The sequence below is a fragment of the Erythrolamprus reginae genome, chromosome 11 (genome assembly GCF_031021105.1).
Source record: "Erythrolamprus reginae isolate rEryReg1 chromosome 11, rEryReg1.hap1, whole genome shotgun sequence".
Classification (NCBI taxonomy): Eukaryota; Metazoa; Chordata; class Lepidosauria; order Squamata; family Dipsadidae; genus Erythrolamprus; species Erythrolamprus reginae.
Window position 1 is genome coordinate 7,538,875 of NC_091960.1, and position 27,454 is coordinate 7,566,328.

General features: G+C 45.6%; 3 protein-coding genes across 6 annotated transcripts in view; 2 read left to right on the forward strand and 1 right to left on the reverse strand.

Annotated features, from left to right (window-relative positions):
* LOC139174558 (interferon-inducible GTPase 5-like) overlaps positions 1–14,389 on the forward strand; it is a 40,250-nt gene extending 25,861 nt beyond the window's left edge. Inside the window, exon 5 of one of the 2 annotated variants that reach the window (XR_011560374.1) lies at positions 14,168–14,389. The gene's annotated coding sequence lies outside the window, so the exon portion shown is untranslated. The remainder of the gene's footprint in view (positions 1–14,167) is intronic. The other variant, XR_011560376.1, reaches the window with a different exon arrangement.
* Positions 1,653–19,125, reverse strand: SMG9 (SMG9 nonsense mediated mRNA decay factor). Of its 2 annotated transcripts, none has more exons than XM_070765003.1 (14): positions 18,819–19,125; positions 16,765–16,933; positions 16,608–16,682; positions 15,966–16,209; positions 14,810–14,907; positions 14,152–14,264; positions 13,371–13,482; positions 12,526–12,621; positions 10,167–10,252; positions 8,087–8,193; positions 5,361–5,468; positions 5,112–5,237; positions 3,354–3,498; positions 1,653–2,353 (listed from the first exon to the last, which is right to left on the reverse strand). In XM_070765003.1, the coding sequence occupies exons 2-14, from the start codon at positions 16,918–16,920 to the stop codon at positions 2,275–2,277; spliced, it is 1,545 nt and encodes a 514-aa protein (XP_070621104.1). In that variant the 5' UTR covers positions 16,921–16,933; positions 18,819–19,125; the 3' UTR covers positions 1,653–2,274. The 2 variants fall into 2 exon arrangements, with proteins under 2 accessions (XP_070621104.1, XP_070621105.1); XM_070765004.1 differs by having other exon boundaries at positions 18,786–19,057.
* LOC139174556 (uncharacterized) lies at positions 18,442–27,454 on the forward strand. Of its 2 annotated transcripts, none has more exons than XM_070765001.1 (3): positions 18,442–18,866; positions 23,501–23,590; positions 25,148–27,454. In XM_070765001.1, the coding sequence occupies exons 2-3, from the start codon at positions 23,504–23,506 to the stop codon at positions 27,287–27,289; spliced, it is 2,229 nt and encodes a 742-aa protein (XP_070621102.1). In that variant the 5' UTR covers positions 18,442–18,866; positions 23,501–23,503; the 3' UTR covers positions 27,290–27,454. The 2 variants fall into 2 exon arrangements, with proteins under 2 accessions (XP_070621102.1, XP_070621101.1); XM_070765000.1 differs by lacking the exon at positions 18,442–18,866 and adding an exon at positions 20,597–20,832.

Here is a 27,454-nt window from a genome sequence, read left to right on the forward strand (position 1 = left end):
AGAAGCTTCTTGGCTGAGACATGAATTGTTTTCAAAACCAAGGAAATCCAGCTGCCTTTTGAAAAAAGAACTTTTGGGGTGCCCCAAAGATATTAAGTCAGAAACGGTACAAATGAAACTACAGTGGTACCTCATGATACGAAACCCTCGCCATACGAACAACCCGAGATACAAACCCGGGGTTCGGATATTTTTTGCCTCTTTTTACGAATGTTTTCCGTCTTATGAACCCGCCCTCGCCTCCCGGCTGTCACCTTTTGAAACAGCCGGGGGGCTTCCCAGCGTCCTCCTGAACATGAATGCCAAACCCGAACTTCCAGGTTCGGCGTTCGGGAGACCGCCGAGAAGCCCCCCAGCTGTTTCAAAAGATGACAGCCGGGAGGCGGGGCTTCTTGGCGACCTCCCGAATGCCGAACACGGAAGTTCGGCAAAAGTTTGGGTTCAGGAGGCCGCCGAGAAGCTCCGCCGCCCGGCTGTCGCTTTTTGAAACAGCTGAAGGGCTTCCCAGTGTCCTCCTGAACCTGAACGTCGAACCCGAATTTCTGGGTTCGGCGTTCGGGAGGCCACCGAGAAGCCCCCCGGGTGTTTCAAAAGATGACAGCCGGGAGGCGGGGCTTCTCGGCGGCCACCCGAACCCGAACTTTTGCTGAACTTCCGGGTTCGGCATTGGGAGAACGCCAAGAAGCACCCGGCTGTTTCAATTGAAACAGCCGGGCGGCGGCGTTTTTTTGGTGGGGTTTTTTTCATTGCACGCATTAATTAATTTTTCATTGTTTCCTATGGGAAACAATGTTTCGCCTTACGAACCTTTTGCCTTGTGAACCTCCCCCAGGAACCAATTAGGTTCGTAAGACGAGGTACTGTATTACTGTATTAGTTCCTTGCTAAAATAAGAGTCTTTTCAAAACTTTTACATCCATTTATTTGGGTACTGTAACAAATCTGAATTCGGATGTTATGCGTTAGGATTCTGCCACTCTTCACATCCAAAGCAATGCTGTCTGAAACTTAGAAGACGGTCTAAAATTGAAGGGTGAACACTGTATTAGAAATATAGAAGCAGGTGAGGCTTTGATCCATAAATTCCAGTTCAAAGCCATTCAATCAAATCTACATTAATGATTCAAGTTACATTGAACTGAATCGTCTGTTCAAACTGATTTCTGAAACTGATTTGAAGACATTCAATCACATCTTATCTTCAAAGAGCCTTGGTGATGCAGTGGTTAGAGTGCAGTACTGCAAGCTACGTCTGGTGATCACTGGCTGCCAGCAGCTTGGTAGATTGAATCTCAGTAGGCTCAAGGTTGACTCAGCTTTCCATCCTTCCAAGGTCAGTAAAATGAGGACCCAGATTTTTGTGAGCAATATGCTGACTTTCTGTAAACCGTAAAGAGGGACGTAATGTATTGGACTAAATTGTACAAACCGGAGGAAATTTGCTAGCCTAAATTGAAGGTGGAAAGAATCCAATTGCAATTCTTTTTAAAAAAGTGAGAAGGCCTCGCTATAATTCGAGAAACCTCTTGTCTCACATATCAAAACGACTGTGAAAACTGAACGTCATTCTTCCAATACTTCTCAAGTGCAAATGATAAAAAAGCAGTGATTTTTTTTGTGTGTGTGTATGTGTGAAAACATCCACCAAAATGGAAGCAGCTTCAACAGTTTATTGAACAAGTACAACCATCCATGCAAAAAAGGAGAGGTCTGTCCAGTTTGCATCATGGGACCAGGGCCAAACAGGGAGAAGGGACACAGGCTGGAAAAGAGACGTCAGAAGGCAAGATACGTGTCCCGCCAAATGGAAGCTTTTTACGAATGACACACTGAAACAGAGGGTGGAAACTCTGCCAATACACAAACAACACGAACTCCCCACCGATCTTTGGCCTCGTCTGCTATTCCAATGCAGAGGAGTTTCACTGCTCCCCCCATCCCATCAGGAGGCTGCAGATTTAAACCCTTCCCTGTTCAAAGGACTCGGTGCAGCCTCTGGAATTAGCACAAGAGAAGCTCTCCCATGTAGGCCAGACACCCCCCACCCGTAGGAGCAAGACCCAGTTTGAACAGGACTGTCCTTTAGGGGTAACCAAGCCCAAACCTTGCATTTTCTCCCCCTCTTAAATCTTCCTGCCGCCACCAGAGGAGCGCACCTCCCTCCTCCGGGAGACGCATCATCCTGGGCCACAGCACGAGGGGGCAGGTACCACGGTCTGCTCCAGTTCAGGGATGGAGCTGCCTCTCAACAGTTCCAGTAGGGAGACGCTGTGCTCACGCCAGCAGCCGGCTATACTCCGAGAGAGCAGAGGACTTCTTGACGCCATCCCAGATACGTGCTGCATAGTGGAACCTGGGAGAGGAGGGGAGGGGGGTCATAAGAACGTAAGAAAAGCCATGCTGAATCGGGCCGAAGCCCATCAAGTCCAGCATTCTGTGTCATATAGTGGCCCACTAATTGTACATTTATTTATTTTATTCATCAGATTTATATGCCGCCCCTCTCTGAGGACTCGGGGCAGCTTTTAACGTACATTGAAATTCAATTTAATTAAGTTAAACGTTAAATTTAAAAACCAGAAAACCCATTAAAATGCACACATATCCATTCAGTCAGCCAACCCACCATACTTATTTTATTTATTTATTTATTGGATTTGTATGCCGCCCCTCTCTGTAGACTCGGGGCGGCTAACAACAGCGATAAGAAACAGCATGTAACAATCCAATACTAAAACAACTAAAAAAAACCTTATTATAAAATCAAACATACATACAAACATACCATGCGTAAATTGCAAAGGCCTAGGGGGAAAGAATATCTCAGTTCCCCCATGCCTGACGAAAGGCGAAGAGGGTGGGGGCAATTCTAATCTCTGCGGGGAGTTGGTTCCAAAGGGCCGGGGCTGCCACAGTGAAGGCTCTTCCCCTGGGTCCCGCCAAATGACATTGTTTACTTGACGGGACCCGGAGAAGGCCCACTCTGTGGGACCTAACTGGTCGGTGGGATTCGTGCATACATTCATCGGCCAGGGATCTAGGGTCTAATAGCCCTAAGCTTGGGGGCATAGATGAATCTTTAGGTTCTTACGAAAGGTGGGGAGGGTGGTGGCAGTGCGAATCTCCGGGGGGAGAGTTTGTTAGCAGGATTCACTGGGCTTGGGATTCTAGTTACTGGGGGGGGCACGAAGGGAGGCGCAGCCAATCTTGTTGCATTCTGACAATAAAGGTTTGAACTAAAGAACATCCATTAGCTTCCTCCTCCCAAGTGGGGAGAGGGAGGGTCTGATTTAAGATGTGTCTCGACTGCCACAAGCCCCACCGTCCTAGCTCTCTGTTAAACCCATGCTTACCAGTTCTTTTCGGTCAGGATGGTATGGGAGAGCTGAGGCCGGGACATGGACATCATCTGGCTCCGAAGTTTGGCAATCAGAGACTGGAAGCTGGGATGCCCTTTGTATCCAGGAAGGAGGGAGAAGAGAGGGCCGCTTCCCGGGGCTGTAAAGTAAGTCGAAGACCCAGGGAAGGGGGAGGTTTACTCCCCTTTCTTTGCATGGCCAACAAATACATCCTCCCCAAAAGATTGTGAAGAATCATCCCACAGGAACATGGAAGTGACGGCGACCGTTCCCACATCTTCAGCAAGTTTCCCCTTTTATTGGCATCCAAATATTGAATCCCTGCCCAATTCTATATTCAAAGAAATGGAAGCCCTAAAATTCTACAAAGGATTTTATTGGGACACAACTATGGAACTCATTATGTTGAGCAGAAATCCATCAGGAGGTGGCAGGCTGTTTCCTCCCAGGAAATTCCTAGAGAGTCCCCACGGAGGCTTCTCCCCACCTTTTCCGGCCCTGTTTCTTCCCAGGAGATTCCTAGAGAGGTCCCACAGAGGCTTCTTCCTGCCTTTTCCAGCCCTGTTTCCTCCCAGGAGATTCCTAGAGAGGCCCCACGGAGTCTTCTCCCTGCCTTTTCCAGACCTGTTTCCTCCCAGGAGATTCCTAGAGAGGCCCCACGGAGGCTTCTCCCCACCTTTTCCGGCCCTGTTTCTTCCCAGGAGATTCCTAGAGAGGTCCCACACAGGCTTCTTCCTGCCTTTTCCAGCCCTGTTTCCTCCCAGGAGATTCCTAGAGAGGCCCCACGGAGGCTTCTCCCCACCTTTTCCGGCCCTGTTTCTTCCCAGGAGATTCCTAGAGAGGTCCCACACAGGCTTCTTCCTGCCTTTTCCAGCCCTGTTTCCTCCCAGGAGATTCCTAGAGAGGCCCCACGGAGTCTTCTCCCTGCCTTTTCCAGACCTGTTTCCTCCCAGGAGATTCCTAGAGAGGCCCCACGGAGGCTTCTCCCCACCTTTTCCGGCCCTGTTTCTTCCCAGGAGATTCCTAGAGAGGTCCCACAGAGGCTTCTTCCTGCCTTTTCCAGCCCTGTTTCCTCCCAGGAGATTCCTAGAGAGGCCCCACGGAGTCTTCTCCCTGCCTTTTCCAGACCTGTTTCCTCCCAGGAGATTCCTAGAGAGGCCCCATGGAGGCTTCTCCCTGCCTTTTCCGGCCCTTTTTCCTTCCAAGAGATTCCTAGAGAGGCCCCACGGAGGCTTCTCCCTGCCTTTTCCGGCCCTGTTTCCTCCCAGGAGATTCCTAGAGAGGTCCCACAGAGGGCTTCTTCCTGCCTTTTTCAGCCCTGTTTCCTCCCAAGAGATTCCTAGAGAGGCCCCAAGGAGGCTTCTCCCCACCTTTTACGGTTACAGTTTCGGAGGCTCGGGTTCGTAAGTGGAAAATGGTTCTTGAGAAGAGGCAAAAACAATCTTGAACACCTGGTTCTTATCTAGAAAAGTTCGTAAGTAGAGGCGTCCTTAGGTAGAGGTACCACTGTATTCCAAAACCAGAAGGCCTGGTTCACAGTGACCCTGAAGTGATCTAACTCCAGAATGTGGTTGGACCACTCTGCTTTTCAGATGGAAGGAAGATTAGGATGTTTTTACTTTTGAAATGTTTTGCACCTTTGCTCTGTTTGGATGTTTTATTTGGAGAGGAACCAGCGATGAAGGAAACAGAGGAGCTTTGTATCCTGACCTAAGGAAAGGAAAGGCTGAGAAGTGAATTCTCGGGACTCACTTGCTCTGGGTAGCAGATCATCTGTTTCAGAATCCATGAAGGGCAGTAAGAACAGGTTGACCTCTGTGTCCAGGTAGCTCTGTGGCAGGCCAGGGAATATATTACATTCAAGCATGGAAAGGGTACCTGGTAGTGAAAAAAAAGTGGAACTTCTAACTTTTCCTGTCTTTTGCCAGAAGTCTTCCAGAAACACGTGAAACCATGTTCAGCTACAGACCAGAGAAAATGTAGCACATACTCAGTCCTTACCTTTGTATTTCAGGTGTGAATGCATCATAATCTTGTCGATAACGAGATGCATCTGCTTCAGGTTCCGAGGGCAGAAGTTTTCTCTCTTGGCTTTGTTTTGGAGAAAAACTAGAGTCGGGGAGAGATGGGGAGTGGGGGTGAAATGGATAAGAATCATGAGTTCAGGGTCCTTGTTCTCTTGGCTCATAAACGTCATGTAAAATCTTGCCTTCCACAACTCAGGGCTCAGCCAAACTAAAGAGGAAGATTTCCTTCTGATTTCCTAGTAAAAGGTTCTTAGTGGAGCAAGTATGCAAGCTTCCACGTGTACAGGAAAATTCTGTACAATGACAGAATCTAGAAATCTGCAAGCAAAGAAATTTAATTCTCGTGCAAAAGGAAAGGGGGAAAAAAACATGGAAAGCAATTAGAAAGCAACAGCAATAGCACTTAGACTTATATACTGTACCTCTTCATAGTGTTTCATAGCCTTCTCCGACTCATAAAATTTATGCATGGTATGTCAGTTTCTAAATTGGGGTTTTTTAAATTAACTTAAATACAGTGATACCTCATCTTACAAACGCCTCGTCATACAAACTTTTCGAGATACAAACCCGGGGTTTAAGATTTTTTTGCTTCATCTTACGAACTATTTTCACCTTACAAACCCACCACCGCCACTGGGATGCCCTGCCTCCGGACTTCCGTTGCCAGCGAAGCACCCGTTTTTGCGCTGCTGGGATTACCCTGAGGCTCCCCTCCATGGGAAACGCCACCTCCGGACTTCTGTGTTTTTGTGATGCTGCAGGGGAATCCCAGTAGTGCAAAAACGGGCACTTCACTGGCAACGGAAGTCCTGAGGTGGGGTTTCCCAGCGAGAGGAGCCTCAGTGAAATTGCAGCATCACAAAAACACAGAAGTCCGGAGGTGGGATTTCCCATGGAGGGGAGCCTCAGGGGAATCCCAGCAGCACAAAAACGGGTGCTTCGGCTGGCAAAAGGGGTGAATTTTATGCTTGCACGCATTAATCGCTTTTTCATTGAGTCCTATGGGAAACATTGTTTCGTCTTATAAACTTTTCACCTTAAGAACCTTGTCCCGGAACCAATTAAGTTTGTAAGACAAGGTATCACTGTATTAGATTTGTTTACATTGTATTATTATTGCTGTTAGCCGCCCCGAGTCTGCGGAGAGGGACGGCATACAAATCTGATTAATAAATAAATAAATTTATAGAGCCAGAATATTGTCCCCAACAATCTGGGGCCTCCTTTGGCCAACCTCAGAACAATGGAAGGCTGAGTCCACCTTGAGACTTGAACCGCTGGCAATCAGCAGTTAGCAGAATTAAGACTATAAGACTGCATTCTAACCACTGCGCCACCAGATGCCGTAGGTGCCAGGCCCCAAGAATCAAGAAAGACAACACAGAATGAATTCTAAGTAGTTTCCTTTATTGTTCCTCGTCTTTAAAGAGAAACCTGAAAACAAATTAACTGCAGCAAGAAGTTAAAGGGAACACTCAAAGAACACATCCTAGATTTGAATGAATGAAATATTCTCACGGAATACGTTGTTCTGTACAAAGTTGAATGTGCTGACAACACGTGACATTGATTGTCAATCAGTGTTGCTTCCTAAGTGGACAGTTTGATTGCACAGAGGTTTGATTTACTTGGAGTTATATTGTGTTGTTTGTTTATTTATTTATGTAAATAATATGACTTCAGTAACTGAGTGGTCGAAGCCTGGAACTCATTACCGGACTCCATAGTGTCATCCCCAAACCCCCAACACTTTACCCTTAGATTATCTACGGTTGACCTATCCAGATTCCTAAGAGGTCAGTAAGGGGCAAGTACAAGTGCACTAGAGTGCCTTCCGTCCCCTGTCCTATTGCTCTCCTTTATCTCCTGTTTATTTATTTATTTATTTATTACTTAGATTTGTATGCCGCCCCTCTCCTTTCTTCTATTCCTATATCTCTTCTTCTATTCTTTCATCGATATGTTATATTACTATACCTTCTTTTCTATTCTTTCATAGATACATTTTATTATGAGTGTCTCCTCTATAACCTTCATCATGTATTTTACTGTGTATAAATAAAGGGATATTTTATTTATTTATTTTTATTTATTTATTTTTATTTATTTTGTCCAATACACAATGAGAGTTTTAGTGGGTATATACATATACATATATATATGTATATACCCAATAAAACTCTCATTGTGTATTGGACAAAATAAATAAAAATAAATAAATAAATAAATAAAATATCCCTTTATTTTTGAAGCAGTATATATACTCTTGAGAATGTCTAGGGAAGAGCTGTCTTGATCAGGGGTCCATGGCCCTTTGGGAACTGGGCCACATGAAGCTTCCTTTACACAAACGGCAAGTGCGTGAACGAAACCACCCCCCTCCGCATTGCTGCTAGTTCACAGATCACTGATCTTCACTCTCTTTCTCCCAGTCAAGCTATCTAAACTTAGCGGCCTCTTGGCCCTTCGTATTACAGCTCCTGCTTCCTGGGAATCCAGACTACATTCCACCCCACACAGAGGGCATTATAAAGAGGGACTTGTGGTGATGTCCTTCTGTTTGGCCTCTCCTAGCCCCCCACTCTCCTTCACAATTTTCCACCTTTAGCCACCCAACACTTCCTGTCCTCCAGCCCAACACCACTTCGTTTGACAGACAGGACAATTACAGAGGAGAAAGCTTCTGTTCTTCCATACCGATGTGCGGGTAGTATTCGGTCCCCTCATCGGAGCCAGAGGAACTACTGGATTCATGGCTGGGAGACGGAGTGGAGGGTTTTACCATTTCAGCTGTCTGAAGGAACCTGCAATGGAAAAGAAAACCCTTCAACTAGCTTCAACCACAACACACGAGCACACAACAGATACAAACTTAAAGTAAACCGCTCTAAACTTGACTGCAGGAAATATGACTTTAGTAACCGAGTAGTTGATGCATGGAACTCGCTACCTGACTCTCTAGTATCATCACCTAACTCCCCAAACTTTACCCTTAGATTATCTACTGTTGACCTCTCCAAATTCCTATAAGGTCAGTAAGGGGCGTGCATAAGTGCACCAGCGTGCCTTCCGTCCCCTGTCCTAGTGTTTTTCTTTTACTAGTATCATGTATATAAATATTATTACATCTTTGTTTACCACCAATACATACTTGACAAAACAAACAAACAATAAAATAAATAAACCTTCCATAGTAAGAGGAAAGACAGCGGTTGGCGGGCCCCAGGGGAAGAGCCTTCTCTGTGGCGGCACCGGCCCTCTGGAACCAACTCCCCCCGGAGATTAGAACTGCCCCTACTCTTCCTGCCTTCCGTAAACTCCTTAAAACCCACCTTTGCCGTCAGGCATGGGGGAACTGAACATCTCCCCCTGGGCACGTTTAATTTATGCATGGTATGTCTGTGTGTGTATCTGTTAGCATATGGGGTTTTTAAATATTTAAATATTTTAAATTTGTCTGATTGCTTATGATTTGTTTTTACATGTTGTGAGCCGCCCCGAGTCTTCGGAGAGGGGCGGCATACAAATCTAAGTAATAAATAAATAAATAAATTCTTCTCTTACATTTTCCTAATTCTGTTACGTACTCCAAAAACATCTCACCGTGTTAATTTTGTCAGGAAAGTTTAAAGAGGGAAGACAGATTTAAAGATGAGATATAAAAATGGAGGGTGGAAGGGGGCACACCGATTTAACCACATATATATATAACTATCATCTAGGAAGCACCTCCCACTGGTTTCCATCTACGAGTTGGCACTAAGGTGGTGGGTTACGTTTCCTCGCAGATTTAGAAATAGAACTAAACTAAAAGAGTTACACATATATCAAGCTGTTCGAAATTTAGCAGTCTTGCTGTTATCAAGACACTCACAATACCTACATCCAGAAAATTAATATTCAGTGACATCGATAGATAAGATTTAAGAATTCAAGTTTTGGTTTGAAAGATTATGTCGTATACCCAATTCTGGCCTTAAGCAGCAAGAAAGTGGATTATTAAAAGACTTTGGAGTCTTCGGAGACTCCGAGTCTTCGGAGAGGGGCGGCATACAAATCTAATAAATTATTATTTTTATTAATTATTAAAACAGTTGACCAGGAGTCCCCAAATTTGGCAACTAAAAAACTTGTGGATTTCAACTCCCAAAATTCTCCAGTGAATTTGGCTGGAGAATTTTGGGAGTTGAAACATAGAAACATATAACATAGAAGACTGACAGCAGAAAAAGACCTCATGATCCATCTAGTCTGCCCTTATACTATTTTCTGTATTTTATCTTAGGATGGATATTCCCAGGCATGTTTAAATTCAGTTACTATGGATTTACCAACCACGTCTGCTGGAAGTTTGTTCAAAGGATCTGCTACTCTTTCAGTAAAATAATATTTTCTCATGTTGCTTTTGATCTTTCCCCCAACTAACTTCAGATTGTGTCCCCTTGTTCTTTCCTATTAAAAACACTTCCCTCCTGGACCTTATTTAACCCTTTAACATATTTAAATGTTTCAATCATGTCCCCCCTTTCCCTTCTGTCCTCCAGACTCTACAGATTGAGTTCATTCAGTCTTTCCTGATATGTTTTATGCTTAAGACCTTCCACCATTCTTGTAGCCCGTCTTTGGACCCGTTCAATTTCGTCCATATCTTTTTGTAGGTGAGGTCTCCAGAACTGAACGCAGTTGAAGTCCACAAGTCTTAAAGTTGTCACACTTAAAGATCTCTGCAGTTGGCTAGAGTTCTTTGTTCACAATCTCATTCCAACCCATCTCTCACCTGTATAAGCTCAAGTCAGTAAACCAGTCTTGTACCACAATCACCACATGGCAGACGGTGAAGAGAAAGGCAGCGATCTGAAGGGACTGGAAAGAAAGAAGCTGCAAGTAAACGGGCAGAAAGGCTTTGGGTGCATGCCAAAAATCATCACCAAATTCTCAGTCTAGAATTGCGTTCACAAGAACAAAGGCTCCGTTCCTGAACTGATGACATCATGATAATCATTTAAGAATACAGTGTTCCCTCGACTTTTGCGGGGATGCGTTCCGAGACCACCCACGAAAGTCGAATTTCCGCGAAGTAGAGATGCGGAAGTAAATACACCATTTTTGGCTATGGACAGTATCACAAACCATCCCTTAACACTTTAAACCCCTAAATTACAATTTCCCATTCCTTTAGCAACCATTTAGTTCATTACTCACCATGTTTATTTATTAAAGTTTATTTTAAAAAATTTATTAAAGGCGGACAAAAGTTTAGCGATGACATATGATGTCATCGGGCGGGAAAAACCGTGGTATAGGGGGGAAAACAGCAAAGTATTTTGTTTAATTAATATTTTTGACAAAACGTGGTATAGACTTTTCGCGAAGTTCGAACCTGCGAAAATCGAGGGAACACTGTACTACATTGGATTCAAGATGCAGTCCAATGAAACATAAGTTACAACGAAGGGAAACTGCAAGACTAAAACAACTAATTAGTAACGAAAGGAAGAACACAGGATTATGATATGAAAGGTGAAAAGAAAGACCAAAGGAGAGTATAAATGCCACAATGTCAGAATTAGTGGAAATTACAAAACTGACCGCTTTGGATAAAAAGAAAACCAAATGATTTGTTTAAAAGTTTGGAAGACTTTTATGGGATTTTTGCTTTTAAAAGAACACGGCCCTCAGTGCGCTGACAATTTATTTTTCTTTCTTTCTTCTCTGTCGGTGAGTCAGGACGAACCAGAAAACGTGTCCTTTATCTGGATCACGTCGAAAGGGTCACCAAATGAAGGCAAACAGCCCTCCCCCAGTGGGTCGACCTCTATGGATGCACTGGATGCCATGATTGCCAAATCAAAATGAAGCTGCAGAGAAAGTTTTCTCAATGAGGCGACCTCTGTTAAATCAAGATCGCTCCTTTTATTGTATTTCACTTTTCCTGACATGTGGTACAGAATAAACAATTCGCGAATGCCACATACATTAAGCCATCCTCCATCCAACTACCATTCAGTCATGCACCATATAAGGCAATCTTCCTTGTGGCTTCCCTATAGGTAATTAACGGAAGCTCCATTCTTTGCCTTTTCCTGGATTGTGTGTTTACTGGTGATTGAGAGTAAGGCATATATTTCCTTATATGGAAGTTAGCTACAGTAGTCCCTCACCTATCGCTGGTGTTACGTTCCTGACCTGGCCGCGATAGGTGAAATCCGCGATGGGGAATTTATCGACTGATAGTACTTATTTAAGTATTTATATTGTAATTGTTTGGTAAGTTTTCATTGTTTTAAGTGTTTATAAACCCTTCCCACACAGTATTTATTTTAGGTACAGTATTTAAATACAGTATTTACAATTTTAGATATTTATTTTTTTTTGAAAAACCTGCCAATCGAGTTCGGCGGGCTGTTTAAATCTGCCGATCGGCTTCATCAGAAACCCGCGATGAAGTGAAGCCGCAGTAGGTGAAGCGCGGTATAGCAAGGGACTACTGTATAGGTTTTCTTCATGTTGTATTTCCACATGGTCATGGATTCTGCAACTTGCTTATTCAGCCTGGATTTTGCTGCTTTTTATAGAGGAAGAATAAGGTTTTATTCAGCACCCAATTAGGCTAAAATATCACTCTCCAGCAATATTTTATTCCTAAATTTCAGTGCCTATAAACCTATGATTACAACAATATATAGATTTAATTACTGAAACAGATGAGCATTATATCAGGAGTTAAAGAATTTCTGAAAGTTAAGAAGGAGGGGAACCAATAGGTTTGTTAACATCTGTTGAAAAGAAGGTTGGAAATAATTACATTCAAAACTTTTTAAAGTTTTCCCTTTACTTTTTTCTTTCTATATGCTATTTTCTTTTTCTCTCTCTCGTTTCCTTAAGAAATGCTTTTCACTTTATATAAAATCCTCAACAAACACGAATAAATAATAAAAAGGAAATGAAGAAGACAGGTTTCTTGTCCTTGTGTTTTCCAACTTTCATGTTCCTTCGGAAGCGAACACATACAGATCAGGGCCCTCACCGTTTCCAGAGGGAGGTTCACTCTGATGGTTACCTGAACTGAAAGTGCTGCAGGTATTCCCTACAACCACCTGTCCTCTGCTCTACAAAAGATTCAGGTGGACCTTTACCTGCATCTCAACATAGGTATGGGGTAGATTGTACTCCGGTGGCAGCTTGCGGTCATTATTGATCAGGTGATCCAGGATGGAGGGACTGAGGATAGGCTACAAGAAAGAGAAGGAAAACAATTGGGAGGTTTTCACTATCATTCCTTAGCCAAAGTAACACAAGTCCTGCCCTCAGTTCTCATAGAAAGCTAATCATCCTTTGCAGGGGTCAGTTCTAACTTACCTCGCAGCCGGTTCGCTTCCCCTTGCACTGCGTGGCTGCACACGAATGCGCCACGGGGGGTGGGGGGGATCCCCCAAATTTTTAAAAGCTGAAAACAAGGTGCTGACCACATGCAGTGCCAGAAACTTAGCTTCTGTGCATGCTCGGAAGAAAAAAAAAACCGGGAAACTCCCCCAAAATAATAAAAAATAAAAAATCTCCCCCCCCCAAAAAAACCCCCCCCAAAAACAAGATGCATGCCAGAACTTGGCTTCTGCAGAAAAAAAAAACCTGCATAAAAATCCCCCATCCCCCCCCCGAATTATATATATATGATTCGCCACAAAAATATGTAACCCTTCCCTGGTGCAGAGCTGAAGGGATTGGATACTGTAGCCTAGAGGTTAATTCTCTGCCTTACAAGGCAAAGGTTGCAGGTTCAAGTCACATATATATATATAATATATTGGGTGATAGATAGATAGATAGATAGATAGATAGATAGATAGATAGATAGATAGATAGATAGATAGATAGATAGATACATCCCTACCACCCAATAGTGCCTTATGGTAAAGGCACTAGACTGGAAAATGTGATTACGAGCTAAAGCAAATCACCGAAATATCACCACATCACCAACCTGAGTATCAAGGAAGATGATTCGCTCCTGAGTAATGAAGAAATCGATGCCACTAGTCTGGTTGCCCCCGCGCTCTTTGATTTCTTGGCTCTGAGTGCGAAACACGTATGTCCTATAAAAGGGGGGGGGGGGAACATTGATAGAAAAATGAAGGAGGGCTGAAAATCTACCGTATTATGGGTTAAGTGTTTTTTAATAGGAAAGTGAACACAAGAACAAGGGGGGCACAACCTGAGGTTAGTTGGGGGAAAGATCAGAAGCAGCGTGAGAAAATATTATTTGACTGAAAGAGTCGTAGATGCTTGGAACAAACTTCCAGCAGACGTGGTTGGTAAACCCACAGTCACTGAATTTAAATATGCCTGGGATAAACGTAGGTAAAATACAGGAAATAGTATAAGGGCAGACTAGATGGACCATGAGGTCTTTTTCTGCCGTCAATCTTCTATGTTTCTATCTTTCACGAGGGGAAGCGTGCGCAAATGAGATATCAGCTATTTTTTGCTCCTGCACACGTGTGTGTGTCCCCTCATGAGATTTGCTGCACATGTGCAGAAGCAAGATCTTGTTGGGGCGCGCCTGCATGCCCACTAGTCACCCAAAGCTGTGTACGCAGCGCACCAGTTGTGCCGCTAACAGCAAAACCCACCTGGTAACGCCCATAAATGAATTAAGAGCCCCATAACAATCCTTCTTATTTAGTTCACAGCTCATTGCCAACTCTCTTTGATCCACCTGGTATCCAAGGGCAAGGCCGTTCCTCTTCCTAACACCCTCCTACCTCTGATCTTCTTCAGGTTGATTGGCAGATAGCAGTGACATCACCATGGACTTCCCAGTACCTTGCAGTCCCAATACCCCGACTACGAGCACATCTGTTTGGTCCAGGAGGTACTAATATCAGAGAGAGAAAGAGGAAATGGGGAATGCTTGTAAGCACAACACCGCATAAACATATGATGGTAGTTTAATATGTATTATATGTATTCTAAAACAAAATAAAATCCATTTATATTGGGTAGCAATGGTGGAATTTATCGATCTATTGTTTGTATGTTCGCACCCTTTTTAATCTTGGTCTTTTCCCCCCCCCAAGTTGCATTCTAGTCAAAAGTTAAGATATGTACAAATATTTAATGAAATCACTTGTGATTCTAACCTACTTACAACAAATTGCCTGGGACAAAATACGGTGTTAATAAAAGCAAAAACCTCTCCACGTAGCTCAATAGCAAGTCAGGGGAAAATGGTTATTTGAAAGCTATAAAAATGGATTTTTTAAAAAAACAAAAATAAATGAAAAAAGACATTCAGCAGCTTTGGAATGCAACGGGTTCAGGACAACTAGCCAGATCCAAGCGGGGTTTCCAAGAAACTTGCAAGAACAGGAGATACAGGATACATAAATAACAAGCAAGCAGGAAAAAACAACCAGATACCTCAATAGCACTGTCACACCAGTTCATCTGATCATCCACCAGTTTGATGCTATGTTTCATCTTCTCTGGAGCTAACAACTTTGCCTGGCCAACCACAGCTAGAAAAACCGGCAGGAGAAAAATTAATCCACAACCTCTCCATCACAGCTTTCCTTCCTTCCTTCCTTCCTTCCTTCCTTCCTTCCTTCCTTCCTTCCTTCCTCCCTCCCTCCCTCCCTCCCTCCCTCCCTCCCTCATTCATTCATTCATTCATTCATTCATTGGATTTATATGCCTCCCCTCTCCGAGGACTCGGGGTGGCTTACAATATATAAAAAGAAAACAATATGATTCAGCGGCCTAAATCCAATTAATTTAAAACTAAATAAACTGGTCTAAAATCCTCATTATATTTAAAATCGATCATACCCACTCAGACAACCATACACAATTCATCGGCCAGGGGGGCTAGGGTCTAACCCCCCACAAGCCTGGCGGCATAGATGAGTCTTCAGACTTGCGGAAGGTGAGGAGGGGGGGGCACTACAAATCTCCAGGGGGATCTGATTCCAGTGGGCTGGGCCCCCCACAGAAAAGGCTCTTCCTCTAGGCCCTGCCAAGCGGCATTGCCTAGTGGACAGGACCTGGAGAAGGCCAACTCTGTGGGACCTAACCGGTCGCTGGGACTCATACGGCAGAAGGCGGGCCCGCAAGTAATCTGACCCGATGCCATGTAGGGCTTTATAGGTCATTACCAACACTTACCAATATGGTAAGTAATATCATATGGGGTAATTGAGGTATCCCCTTGCTAATATGGTTTATGTATGGTATGATTGAGTTGTATGGTTATTTTAATGATATGGGTTTTTAGATGTCTTTTTAAGTATTGGATTTGTTTACATTGTTCACTATTGTTGTGAGCCGCTCCGATTCTTCAGAGAGGGGCGGCATACAAATCTAATAAATTATTATTATTAATTATTATATTGCCAGTTCACTCCCCTGATAATTATTCTAAATCCAGACTGAGGACCAGCCGCAGTTCAAGAGGCAGGTCTAAACCGTGCAAAAACATACTGCGCCTGTCCCCGAACTGCCAAGAGAGATGCTCCTTATCAGCTGCCACAGATACAATGCTTTCATCCAAAGCAGTTGCCTTTAGGTCCAGACTTACGGTCCATAATGCCGCTGGATGCAGTCGAGCCCATGCCCCGATTCTGGATCTGATAGACCGGCTGGGTGGGACGCTGGCCTTCCTTCTCCACTTTTGCCACAGCTGCAGGGGGCTGAGCGGACACCTCCGTGGTTCCAGCAGGGCCTTTGCCTTCCTCTCGGGACTTCATCAGCACAATGGGCTTTTCCATAGCAGGGGCAGCTGCAGGGGCTGGGACAGGGGCGGAGGCTGGAGCCACCTTGGACTGTGAAGACAAGCAAGCCAAGATCCAAAATCCCTCTTAGCTGTACACGGCTCCCTTTCCTGAGAGCTCCTATGCCCCACTACCTTCCTCAGGAGAAAAGCCATCAAATGGCTTTTTAAATTTCTTTTTCCTTTTATTTTTTAAAAAAGTTTTATTTATTTCTTTTTCCAAATTTTAAAAACAACACTTTTATAGTTTAGACAACTTACAACTCCGTCGTCTCCGTTCCGACTTAATTTATAGATATTTCCAACATGGACAAAGCATTCTTGAAATCATGAGTCTGGGTCTGTGATTTCTACATTTCTACACTGAAGCTACACGCGCAGCGTACGGAGCGCTACAGGTGCTCTGTCCTCAACCATACCAATAGCAATGTTCCTACTGATCCTACTTACCCTCTCTGCCGGAGGCTTGGCTAGAATGATGGGTGTCTTCTGCATCACTGTCCCCACTGGTTCATCCATCGGTTCCTACAATAAAATCAAGACCAGACCTTAAAGCGAAACCCTGCCTTCATGGCCATCCCACCCCAACCAAAATGCAGACTATTACCCGCCGGTCACGATCCCGGTCTCGATCCCGATCCCAGGGGACATAGTCACGCTCTCGCCCTGGCCCAGACAGGCTTTGATGACCCAGCTCCTTCTCCCGGTTCCAGCGACGGCGTCTTTCATACAACCCAGGTTGACTGTGCCCTGACTCTGACATGTGGCAATGGGAACTGGGAAAAGAAGAAGAGAGTCCATCTGGGTTCTAAACGATCCATAGCATTACCTTCTGCCGCATGAATCCCAGCGACCGGTTTGGTCCCACAGAGTCGGTCTTCTTCGGGTCCCATCAACCAAGCAATGTCGTCTGGCGGGACCTAGGGGAAAAGCCTTCTCTGTGGCGGCCCCGACCCTCTGGAACCAGCTCCCCCCCGGAGATCAGAATTGCCCCCACCCTCCTTGCCTTTCGTAAGCTCCTTAAAGCCCACCTCTGTCATCAGGCTTGGGGGAACTGAACTACCCTTTTCCCCCTAGGCCTATACAATTTATGCATGGTATGTATGTTTGGCTTTAATAAGGGTTTTTTAATTATTTTAAACATTAGATTTGTTACATGCTGTTTATTACTGTTGTTAGCCGTCCCGAGCCTACGAAGAGGGGCGGCATACAAATCTAATTAATAAATAAACGAATAAATAAATAAGTAAATAAATAAATTATCTGACCTCAGAATGAAAAGAATTATCTGACCTCAAAATGATAAGGCATGACATTTAGGATGGAGTATATATTTATGTATATTTATGATGTTGAAACCAAAGACATGTAACATAATAGACTATGACATTGGGATAGACTTTCACCTTTAGAATTTTAAATACAAATTTAATAAAGCAATCACTACTTAAAACTTCAGTAAATAGTAGAAATATAAAAAGATCACAGAGGCTGTGTGATAGTCAACGGAGAGGCTGACATGTCTTTGAAATAGACTGGTGTACATATGTATAGTTTTTTCACTCTTATTTTTGTGTCTATGTGTTTTCATTTTCTTTTCCATTTAAATTAGACACTTAATGTTTATTAAGTAAGAGGTTTAATGCAAACACCATATACTACATGTTTCTCTTCCTCAAATTATTTTTGTTGTCTTTTTATTTATATATACTGTACTTCTTTTGTTCCTTGCTCAATAAAGATTTATAATAATTTTAAAAATAGGATGGAGTCTACAGAGAGGGGCGGCATACAAATCTAATAAATAATAATAATAACAACAATAATGGAGAAATGTCACTTGAAATTATGAGGAGGCTTTCAGTATGAGGAGCAAAAGTAAAATTTAATCTTGAAAGCAGTATAAAGGCCTGGGATGTGGGCTAAAGGTACACACCTCTCTCACCTAGGGGAGGAATTGCTATTGAAGGTAAAGTAGATACATCCCCTACATTTTTGTTATTATAGGTTTGCTGTTTTTTTACTGTTTTTACTGGTTGTTCTTTGATTTTGTTGTTTAGCTTTGTGTTTTAATTGCATATGCTGCCCAATGAAAATGTATAAATTCAATAACTTAAATAAACAAATATAACTGACCTAAATAAGTCATAACGGATTCAGGAAAGCAGAATGCAAGCAACAAATACTACTGCAACTGCTGTGGCCTAGAGGTGGAGCGTTTGCTTCACAATCAGGAGGTTGTGAGTTCAATTCTAGGTGGAGGCAGATGTAGGTTATCCTGCTTGGGTAGGAGGTTGGACTACTAGATGACCTGCAAAGTCCATTCCAACTCTATTAATCTGTTACTGAGCATGTCCCAAATTTTGAGGAACTATCACAAAGCATCCAAAATTTGGGATTAAAAAACACAACTTCTAGCGGGAGATGGGCCTATAGTAATTGGCGGAGAGATACAGGTCAGATACAGTTGCTAAGCAACCGTCCGTGGACTGATACGAGAGAAAAAAGACAGCCGCCGGAACTATGTATCTCTCGCGGAAGGATAACGCTGGCTTTTCTCAACGTTCGCGGAAGGATATTGGCGCACTGAACCAGGAACTACCTATTCTCAGTCCCGCAAAGCAATACCTGAGCAGCGGAGTCCTGAAAGCCGATACGAACCTCGCTTATGGAAGAAGCACTTCGGCCCAGCGTCACGTAAAGTAAAAGGTAGCGTCAATAGGGGGAAAAGCTCCTTGCGAGGCAGATGGGATTAGCGTTGTGCGATCACGGAAGGCAGCAGAGAAAGAACCTCGTCGGCCACCGTTGTTTGAGCTCTAGCGCGCAGGTGCGAGAGGTCATCATTCGCCCCGAGCGAGAGCACCGTTAGCTTTCACTTGGCGCATGCTCCCTCTCTCTGTGTATGTTGGTTGGTTGGCCGTCAGCGTTTAGTTCGCCGCGGCAGTTTCATCGCGCGTACGCATGCGCCAAAAACCTATAAAGTAAGAGCCTAGAGGGGCTTAGAGAGGTGTGTCTTGAAAGCTGAGTCTATTTAGATTGGAGGCAGCCTTATTCCTACAGTCATAGCGCCACGGAATGGTGGAGGTGGGAAATGAATGATAGCCTTGATTACCATCTGTATTGGTTTGCGCACTCTGGCTGAGGACGATGGTATTTGTAGTGCAACAAAGAACGTATCAGTTTTTCTGGCCGTTAGACGCCGGGGTGGGGGGAGTTCATGGTCATGAGTAACTCAAGGCCATGAAAAGAAGTTAAGTTTTATAGTCAAAGAATATAAAGCGTTAGTCCAGGCTCTCAAATCTGGGCTGCACAAATCTGGACATGACAGCAAAAAGACACATATAACGTTTGCACCTTAAAGCTCCCAGCCGGATTTTTGCACATTGATCCGTTAACCGTCTTCTGTTCCAACGCATGCATGCTTCTTCCACGGTGAAACGACTCCAGTGCCTTGCGGTGGAAGGGAGAGCGGCGTCTTGCAATTGTACAATGCAATGTATTGTTAATATTGTGGAGATATGCGTTTTGCAACCTCGGCCCCTTTTTAAAATCGGGTTTTCATCTCCCAGATCTCTGGATCGGGAATTTTTGGGGAGTTGAACCCCGCCCCCTCTAAAAAAGTTAACACTGCTGTGGGTGATTGCAGGTTGGAGCTCTTGCCTGTCACAATCAGCAGGTTGGGAGTTCGATCCTAGGTATAGAGGCAAATGTAAGGGTCTCCTGCTTGGGCAGGGGGTTGGAATAGATGACCCTGCAAGGTCCCTTCCGACTCTGTTAAACTTAGTGTGATTTTGTAAAGAGGGACAGAATTGGATTGAATAGAATAGATCTGGAAGGGACCTTGGGGGTCTTGTAGTCCAGCCCCCTGCTCTCAAGCAGATCTGGACGCCAAGTCGCCAATCCTTGCAAACGAACCCCCTGCAGAATTTCGGTTTCGGAACAGGCTTGCGTTGGGTAGTTATTGTAGTAGACAACTATGGAGCAGAACCAACGTCAGCCAGGGAAACTCTTTGGCAATCACAGCCCAGCCTACCTTACAGGGCTATTAGGAAGAGAGTGGGAAGAAAAAGCGCATGCTCAAGCTCCGAGCTATACCTCCAAGGACGATGCCCCTAATGCCCTTCAGCCAAGGACCTCTGCGTCTTTGGGAAATGGCAGCAAACCAGTTCTAGGCACACAAAACTAGCTTGGGGATGACCTTGGACCATCCCCTTTCTCGCTCCACCCTAGGAAGCAAGCAGTAAAAAGGACAAAATCCCTAAATCTCCCCCCTCCCAAAAAAAAAAAACAACCCCAAAACCCCTGCAGAGACTCGCGATCCATCCTTCCATCCGAGCTGGGCTTATTTTGCACAATAGCTGCAATAGCAGGAAAGGAAACACGGGGAAGGCTCGGCGCCTACAATTCCCATCACCTTTTGCTCCTTTCTCCGCATGCGCGCTCTGTGGAAGTGTCGCCGCCGCCGCTGCTGCCATTGCGCTCCGCAGAGGGGAGGTGGTCGCGGGGCGGGTGCGCGCGCAGGTCAGAGGGCGGGGGGAGCGGCGGCAGGCCGGCGCAGGGTCTCCTCAGCGGTGCATGAGGGACTGCGGAGTGGAGGGGGGGAGAGAGTCCTCCGGCCGGGGCCCGCGGGGCTTGGCCGGGAGTTGCTGCGAGGCCTGCCGGATCGAAGTAGGAGGCAAGTTCGCAGCCGCGCGCGAGTTTCCCTTTTGCGGAGGGAGGGGGAGACCTTCCCACCCTCACCGGGATTGGAGGGGCGGGCTGGTGTGGGCTGAGGGGGAGGGTAGTAGTAGTAGGCCTCATTCTGCAAAGGGAACCGGGGCGGGGTGGGGGGAGGGCTCTGAAGCCTCGCAGCTCTGCCCTCGCCCCCCCTTCCTTCCCCCTCCCTCCCTGGGGCCTTTAGGATTGCAATGGAGGGAAGCGAGGTGGATGAGGGTCAGGAAGAGGTTCTGGTTCTCTCTATCAGGCTCAGTTGTTTGTAGCTAAAAAGCATTGCAGGAGTGAAAGGGAGGGGTGGTCCAACCCATGTTGTCAAGCAGGTCCCCTATCTATCTATCTATCTATCTATCTATCTATCTATCTATCTATCTATCTATCCTATCATCTATCTATCTCTATCTATTTATCTATCTATCATCTATCTACGTATATCTATGTATTTAGCTATCTATCATCTATCTATCTATCTCTATCTATTTATCTATCATCTATCTATCTATCATCTGTCTATCTTTACTAAATCTGCACTACTATTCTACTAGTTTTTCTCACCATTCCTATCATCCTTTTCCTCCCACTTAGAACTGTATGACTGTAACTTGTTGCTTGTATCTTAAGATTTTTATTAATATTGGTTGTTTCCTCATTGCTTGTTTGACCCCTATGACAATCATTAAGTGTTGTACCACATGATTCTTGACAAATGTCTCTTTTTCTTTTATGTACCCTGAGAACATCTGCACCAAGACAAATTCCTTGTGTGTCCAATCACTTGGCCAATAAAATTCTATTCTTTCATTCTTTCTATCTATCTATCTATCTATCTATCTATCTATCTATCTATCTATCTATCTATCTATTATCTGTCTGTCTATTTGATTGATTGATTGATTGATTGATTGATTGATTGATTGGGTTTTTTTATGCTGCCCTTCTCCTTAGACTCAGGGCGGCTTACAACAAGTTAGCAATAGCACTTCTTTTTAACAGAGCCAGCCTCTTGCCCCCACAATCCGGGGTCCTCATTTTACCCACCTCGGAAGGATGGAAGGCTGAGTCAACCTGGAGCCAGTGGTGAGCTTTGAACCACTGACCTGCAGGTCTAGCAGTCAGCTTTAGTGGCCTGCACTCTACCCACTGCACCACCTCGGCTCAGATCAATAAAAAAAATATTTTATTTTATTTATTTGTCAAGTACGTATTGGTAGTGTACAACGAAATGGCACTGTTTATATACCTGATGTCTAAGGCTGTGATGGGGAACCTTTTTTTCCCCTCTGGTGCCGAATGTGCATGCGCACGCACTATCACGCCTGCATGAGTGCCCCCACACAGGCAGACAGGAAGGGGCTGCAGAGTCAAAAAAAAAGTCCAATTGTTGCCAGAACTAGAATCTAGACGTACAATCCTGGATCTAGAAAGCTTAGAACTACAACGCCTAAAACACGATCTAAGTATTGCCCACAAGATCATATGTTGCAACGTCCTGTCTGTCAATGACTACTTCAGCTTCAACCACAACAACACGAGCCCACAACAAATTCAAGCTTAATATTAACCACTCCAAACTTGACTGTAAAAAATACGACTTTAGTAATTTACTTGTTGAAGTGTGGAACTCATTACCGGACTCCTTGGTGTCATCCCCTAACCCCAAACATTTTACACTTAGACTGTCCATGGCATAGTTCCCTCTAAGCTGAGCAGTGAGCAATCGCTCACTTAAAAATCATCATCAACTCAGAGTTTTCCAAACCTGCCCAGAAGCCGAGAGGGAAAGAGTGAGAGGGAAGGAGAGAGAGAGGAAGAGAGGAAGACAGAGAAGCAGATAGAAAAAAGAGAGGAAGGAAAAGAGAAAGAAAAAGAATGGGAGTAAGGAAGAGAGAAAGAAAATCAAAATCTAGTTTGAAACTAGCTCAACTATTTAAGTGGCATTTTGATATTGATAGAGTTGCCCTATTATGCGCTCACTGTTATAGACACACAGTACAGTATTTTATTTTGAAATTCTCTGAGGCAAAACAGGGTGGGTTTTTTATTTGTTTGTTTGTTTATTTATTTATTATTTCTGTGCCGCCCAGTCCCGAAGGGACTGCCGCTCAGACACTATACTTTTCCGCCCCCCCCCCAAAAAAAAAAATTAGAGGGAACACTGGTCCACGGTTGATCTCTCCAGATTCCTAAGAGGGCAGTAAGGGGGCGTGCATAAGTGCACTAGTGTGCCTCCTGTCCCCTGTCCTATTGTCTCCTGTATCTCATATATCTTTTCTTCTCTCATTGATATATTTTATTCCTATATTTTCTATTCATACAAGTCTAATAAATTATTATTATTATTATTATTATTATTATTATTATATTCTTTCTTTGATATATTTTACTTTGTATCCTCTATAACCTTCATTGTGTATTATTGTGTTTTGGACAAAATAAATAAAAATAAAAATAAATAAATAAACAAACTGCATCCTAAGTAACTTTGGGGGCAAAAGTGTAGGGAATGGGGGAATCCATCGTTCCTGAAGCGACCTGTCATTAAGTGAGAATTGCCTATAACATAGGACTCCTGGAGCTTCAGTTACTAAGGCAAAAGATCATACTGGAGACTTCCTTCTCTTTTTATACAGGACATGATGGATTTGGTGACCGGGATGGATGTTGGCGCTGAAATCGAAGTGACCGAGGATGAAGACCTGGATGAATTGCCTCTGCATTTGGTAGGGAGCAGGCACTGTCTTGCCCTCTTTTTAATTTGAAGTCTGTTGAAGTTGTGTCTAGAAGCTCCCTGAACAGAGGGCTCGTGGAGCCCCATGCAGGCAATTACTCTGATGTCAGAATTTGTGAGAATTAATAATAATAATGATAATAATAATAATTATTATTATTATTAATTAGATTTGTATGCCGCCCCTCTCCGAAGACTCGGGGCGGCTCACAACAATAACAAAAACAATATAATAGTAATACAAATCTAATATTTAAAAAGTATATATTGGGGGTGGCGGGACGCAGTTACCTAATAACCCTTTTGCAGTCTCCCGAAAACCTCCCCTAGTTTGGGAGACATTCTTTTGCTTTCCTTGTTTTGGGGTTGTCAGTGGGGATGACGGTGGGAAAAAGAAGGTGTTAGTTTCTCCCCTTAAAACTCCACAACCCTTTAGAGGTGAATTTTGCCAGAAGCCCCAAGGTTGGTATCCGTATGCCATTGTTTGGTGCTAAAGATCATGTAAGGCCCCTGTCAGCAAGGTTTGTGGTCAGAAATAATAATAATAATAATAATAAATAATAATAATAATAATAATAATAATAATAATAATAATAATCTGGCATAAGACAATGAAAGTGGTCCTTGGCATGCTGGATGCAGTGCCAAAAGATCTCAGCAGACATTGGAAAAATATCGGAATTGAGATATTTGTCAACTGCAAAAGGCCACTTTACTGGGGTCGGCACACATAATTCACCACTACATCACGTAGTCCTCGATGTTTGGGAAGCGCCCAACTGGTGATGAAATACGAAATTCAGCATGGTGATCTTGTTTGCTTTGTTGTATAGTTCATTGTTTCCCAACCTTGGCAACTTGGAAGATATTTTGACTTCAACTCCCAGAATTCCCCAGCCAGCGAATTCTGGCTGGGGAATTCTGGGAGTTGAAGTCCAGATATTTATTTATTTATTTATTTATTTTATTAATTGGACTTTTATGCCACCCCTCTCTGAGGACTCGGGGCGGCTCACAACATATAATAAAACAATACATAACATTTCGGGTCCAATTAATTAAATATATAATCTAAAACTTGGGGCAAGAATCTAATGGCCCCGAGCCTGGCAACATAAGTGAGTCTTGAGACTCTTGCAAGTATCTTCAAGTTGCCAAAGTTGGGAAACACTGGTATAGTTGATAACAATGGTATAATGCTATTATAATCCAAACTTCTGAAGAATGGTTTAATGCATGCATCTGGATTAGAGAAAGTAATTATCTTGATCTTGGATCCAGGTGTGACATGCTCGTCTCTGGGCTGGCTGGACAACCTGTGGCCCCTTTATTGTGGCCGCCTTTGGAACCCTCAGTAACTACCACAGATGATAAAAACTGGAAGTGCCATTTTCTACCATCTGGAGATGCAGAATTGGGGGGGGGGGGGGGGTCCTAAAAATCAAAACTACTTCTCAAACCCCAGCTAGATCGGTGTAGGAGGCTGGACTAGATAATCTGCCGTGTCCTTTTTTCAGCTTATATGTCCTGTGATTCTTTCCACCGCCAGGAAAACGTGAAGAATTGCCTCTGCTTGGAATCCGTGGACATCTCCAGCAGCGATGACGACGGGGATTCCCAGCTGACTTTCTTCTTGCCCGTCAGACGCCCCCCGCGCCCCGCCCAGCGCCGTTCAGCCCACTGCCCCCGCACCACGGCAAAACTGTCCGCTCCGGAAAAATGGATCCCTCCCTTGTTCCCTTGCCCTTTGCGCCCCGGAGGTCCGCCCCCTCCCGGAATACCAGCCTTCGGTGCCTACCAGTGCCAGAAGTGCCTGCAGGTCTTCATGGAGGAATGGCACTACACCCAGCACCTCCAGGACCACGCTCAGGAGGAGGAGGAGCTGGCCCAGCTGCACGCCGCCCGGCACCCTGTCCGTCCCCTGTCCCCACCCCGCAAGCTCCGCTGCTTGGAGTGCGGCAAGCGTTTCCTGCGCCCGGAGCAATTTGCACGGCACACCAAGTGGCACCTGAAGCTGGTGCGCCTGGGCATCAAAGTCCATCACAGGAAGGTAAGTTGGCGCTCGTCCCAAGTTTCATACGTTTACAAGCCTCTTGGCGGCACCCAGAGCCCCCTAGAAGCGGAAAAAAACCTCCCGGTCGTGCAGGAGATTCTCAGCCAGCCAGCCAGCCTGCAGGTCCTGAAGCCTGAAAGGACTGGCAAGCGGAAAGCCGCCAAGCACCAGAAGAAGAAGAGCAACGCTGAGAGATGGCAGCCTCAGGAGCTGCTCAGCTCCGCCCAAGCCGGGAACTCCATGGCCGTCTTGGATGGGGCCACCGGGGTGAACCTCCTGCAGCCCTGGCAGAAGCAAGAAGGGGTCCTGGAAGGCCAGGTGGCCGGGGGCCTCTTCCAGCCGGCGGTCATGAGTGCCGAAAACCAGATTATCATTCTGGACGGGGACGAGGCAGAGGCGGTGCCTGTGGCCGCCCAGCGGCATTATGCCGAGCTGCAGGCCACCGTCTTTGACAGCCAGGGGACCACCAACACTGTGCAGCCGGTGTTCCTAAGAACCGAGGAGCAGGCGGCCATCATGGACCCTCCAGATAGCACTGATCCCCTGCAGGCTGGCGGAGACAAGGACCAGGTGGCCATCGGCCCCTCCGAGTGGGCCGGCCAGAACCCTTGCACTGTTTACCGGACGGTGCTTCTCCAAGCGGATGACCAGGCGGCCGTCATGGACGGCCAAACGGAGCCCGGTCCTTTCCAGCAAGTGATCATCAAGACCTCTGAGGTCTCCCCCACGCTCTATCTGGATCCTCAGATGTCTTCGCTGGACCCAGCCGCCTTCCATTTGGTCCCCGAGCCTCAGTACGTAACTTTCCCTTACGGGAACTCCCTGCCTCTGGACCACAGCGAGGCCACAGATGAAGGAGAAAAGGCCTGGGAGTCGCAGGAGGCCAGCTTCTGCCTGCCCAATTTGTACCAAGCGAGCAAGCAGCAGCAGCAGCCGCCCTCTCCCTCCACGACCGCCGGTCCGAGGAGTCCGGTGGTGATGCGGCTGCTGCCTTGCCCAACAGGGGACCATCCCGAGGTCTTGGACCTGGAGTACGACACCGGAGGTGGCATTCCGGTGGCCTCGGAGCCGTGGGACGTCAGCATGCACGCCAGGCAAGAGACCCCCAGCCCCACCCAGGCGGCTGAAGACAGCTTCGTTGTGGTGGAGATGGAGAGCGAGTCGGGCCAGCAAGGCTTGGTGGAGTGCGAGCCCTGTGACCTCCCCCAGCCACGGACTTTCCGGCGGTCCAGAAAGCCGCCCCTTCGCAACGGCAGCGTCTGGCGCTTTAAGTGCCCCGACTGCGGGGTCTGCTACAGCCAGCACTCCCAGCTGCGCTCCCACCAGAAGGGGCGCAAGCGCCGGGGGAGGAGCTTCCTGTGCGAGTGCGGCTCTCCCTTCCGGGGCCTGCTCCACCTGCTGCGCCACCAGCTCCGCCACCTGGAGGAAGCCCTCTTCATTTGCTCGGCCTGCGGGAAGTCGCTCCGAGGACACGCCGGTTTGCAACGGCACGACTCCTGCAACCCCGGCCTGGCTCACTTCAGCTGCCCTTGCGGCATCAGCTTCCGGCGTTTGTCCCGTTACCTCTGGCATCACGTCAGGAACCAGAGGCCCGGCTTGCGGGTGTATACCCTTGCGGGTTTCCTCCCCTCCACCTGAGGTGGGTGGTGGCAGGGGGGGCTGTCTGAAGGGGTGGGGGGGAGTGTTTGGAAGAGGAGAGGGGATCAGTTGGCCCGTTCGCCGATGGTTGCTGTCTGATGTTTGTTTAGTTTTCCCCAGTGTAATTAATATAAAGATGGTAATTAAAGAGCTGAGACCCTGAGA

What these genes read in the sequence shown, in the direction of transcription:
- SMG9 (XM_070765003.1), bottom strand. Translation starts at nt 16,920, where the DNA reads ATGTCAGAGTCAGGGCACAGTCAACCTGGGTTGTATGAAAGACGCCGT. An exon ending in ATCCAGCGGCATTATGGACC is followed by an intron (nt 14,908 to 15,965) that starts GTAAGTCTGGAC and finishes CGGTTTTTCTAG; the next exon opens with CTGTGGTTGGCCAGGCAAAG. An exon ending in CAACCTGAAGAAGATCAGAG is followed by an intron (nt 13,483 to 14,151) that starts GTAGGAGGGTGT and finishes CCCCTTTTATAG; the next exon opens with GACATACGTGTTTCGCACTC.
- LOC139174556 (XM_070765001.1), top strand. Translation starts at nt 23,504, where the DNA reads ATGATGGATTTGGTGACCGGGATGGATGTTGGCGCTGAAATCGAAGTG. An exon ending in ATGAATTGCCTCTGCATTTG is followed by an intron (nt 23,591 to 25,147) that starts GTAGGGAGCAGG and finishes TTCCACCGCCAG; the next exon opens with GAAAACGTGAAGAATTGCCT.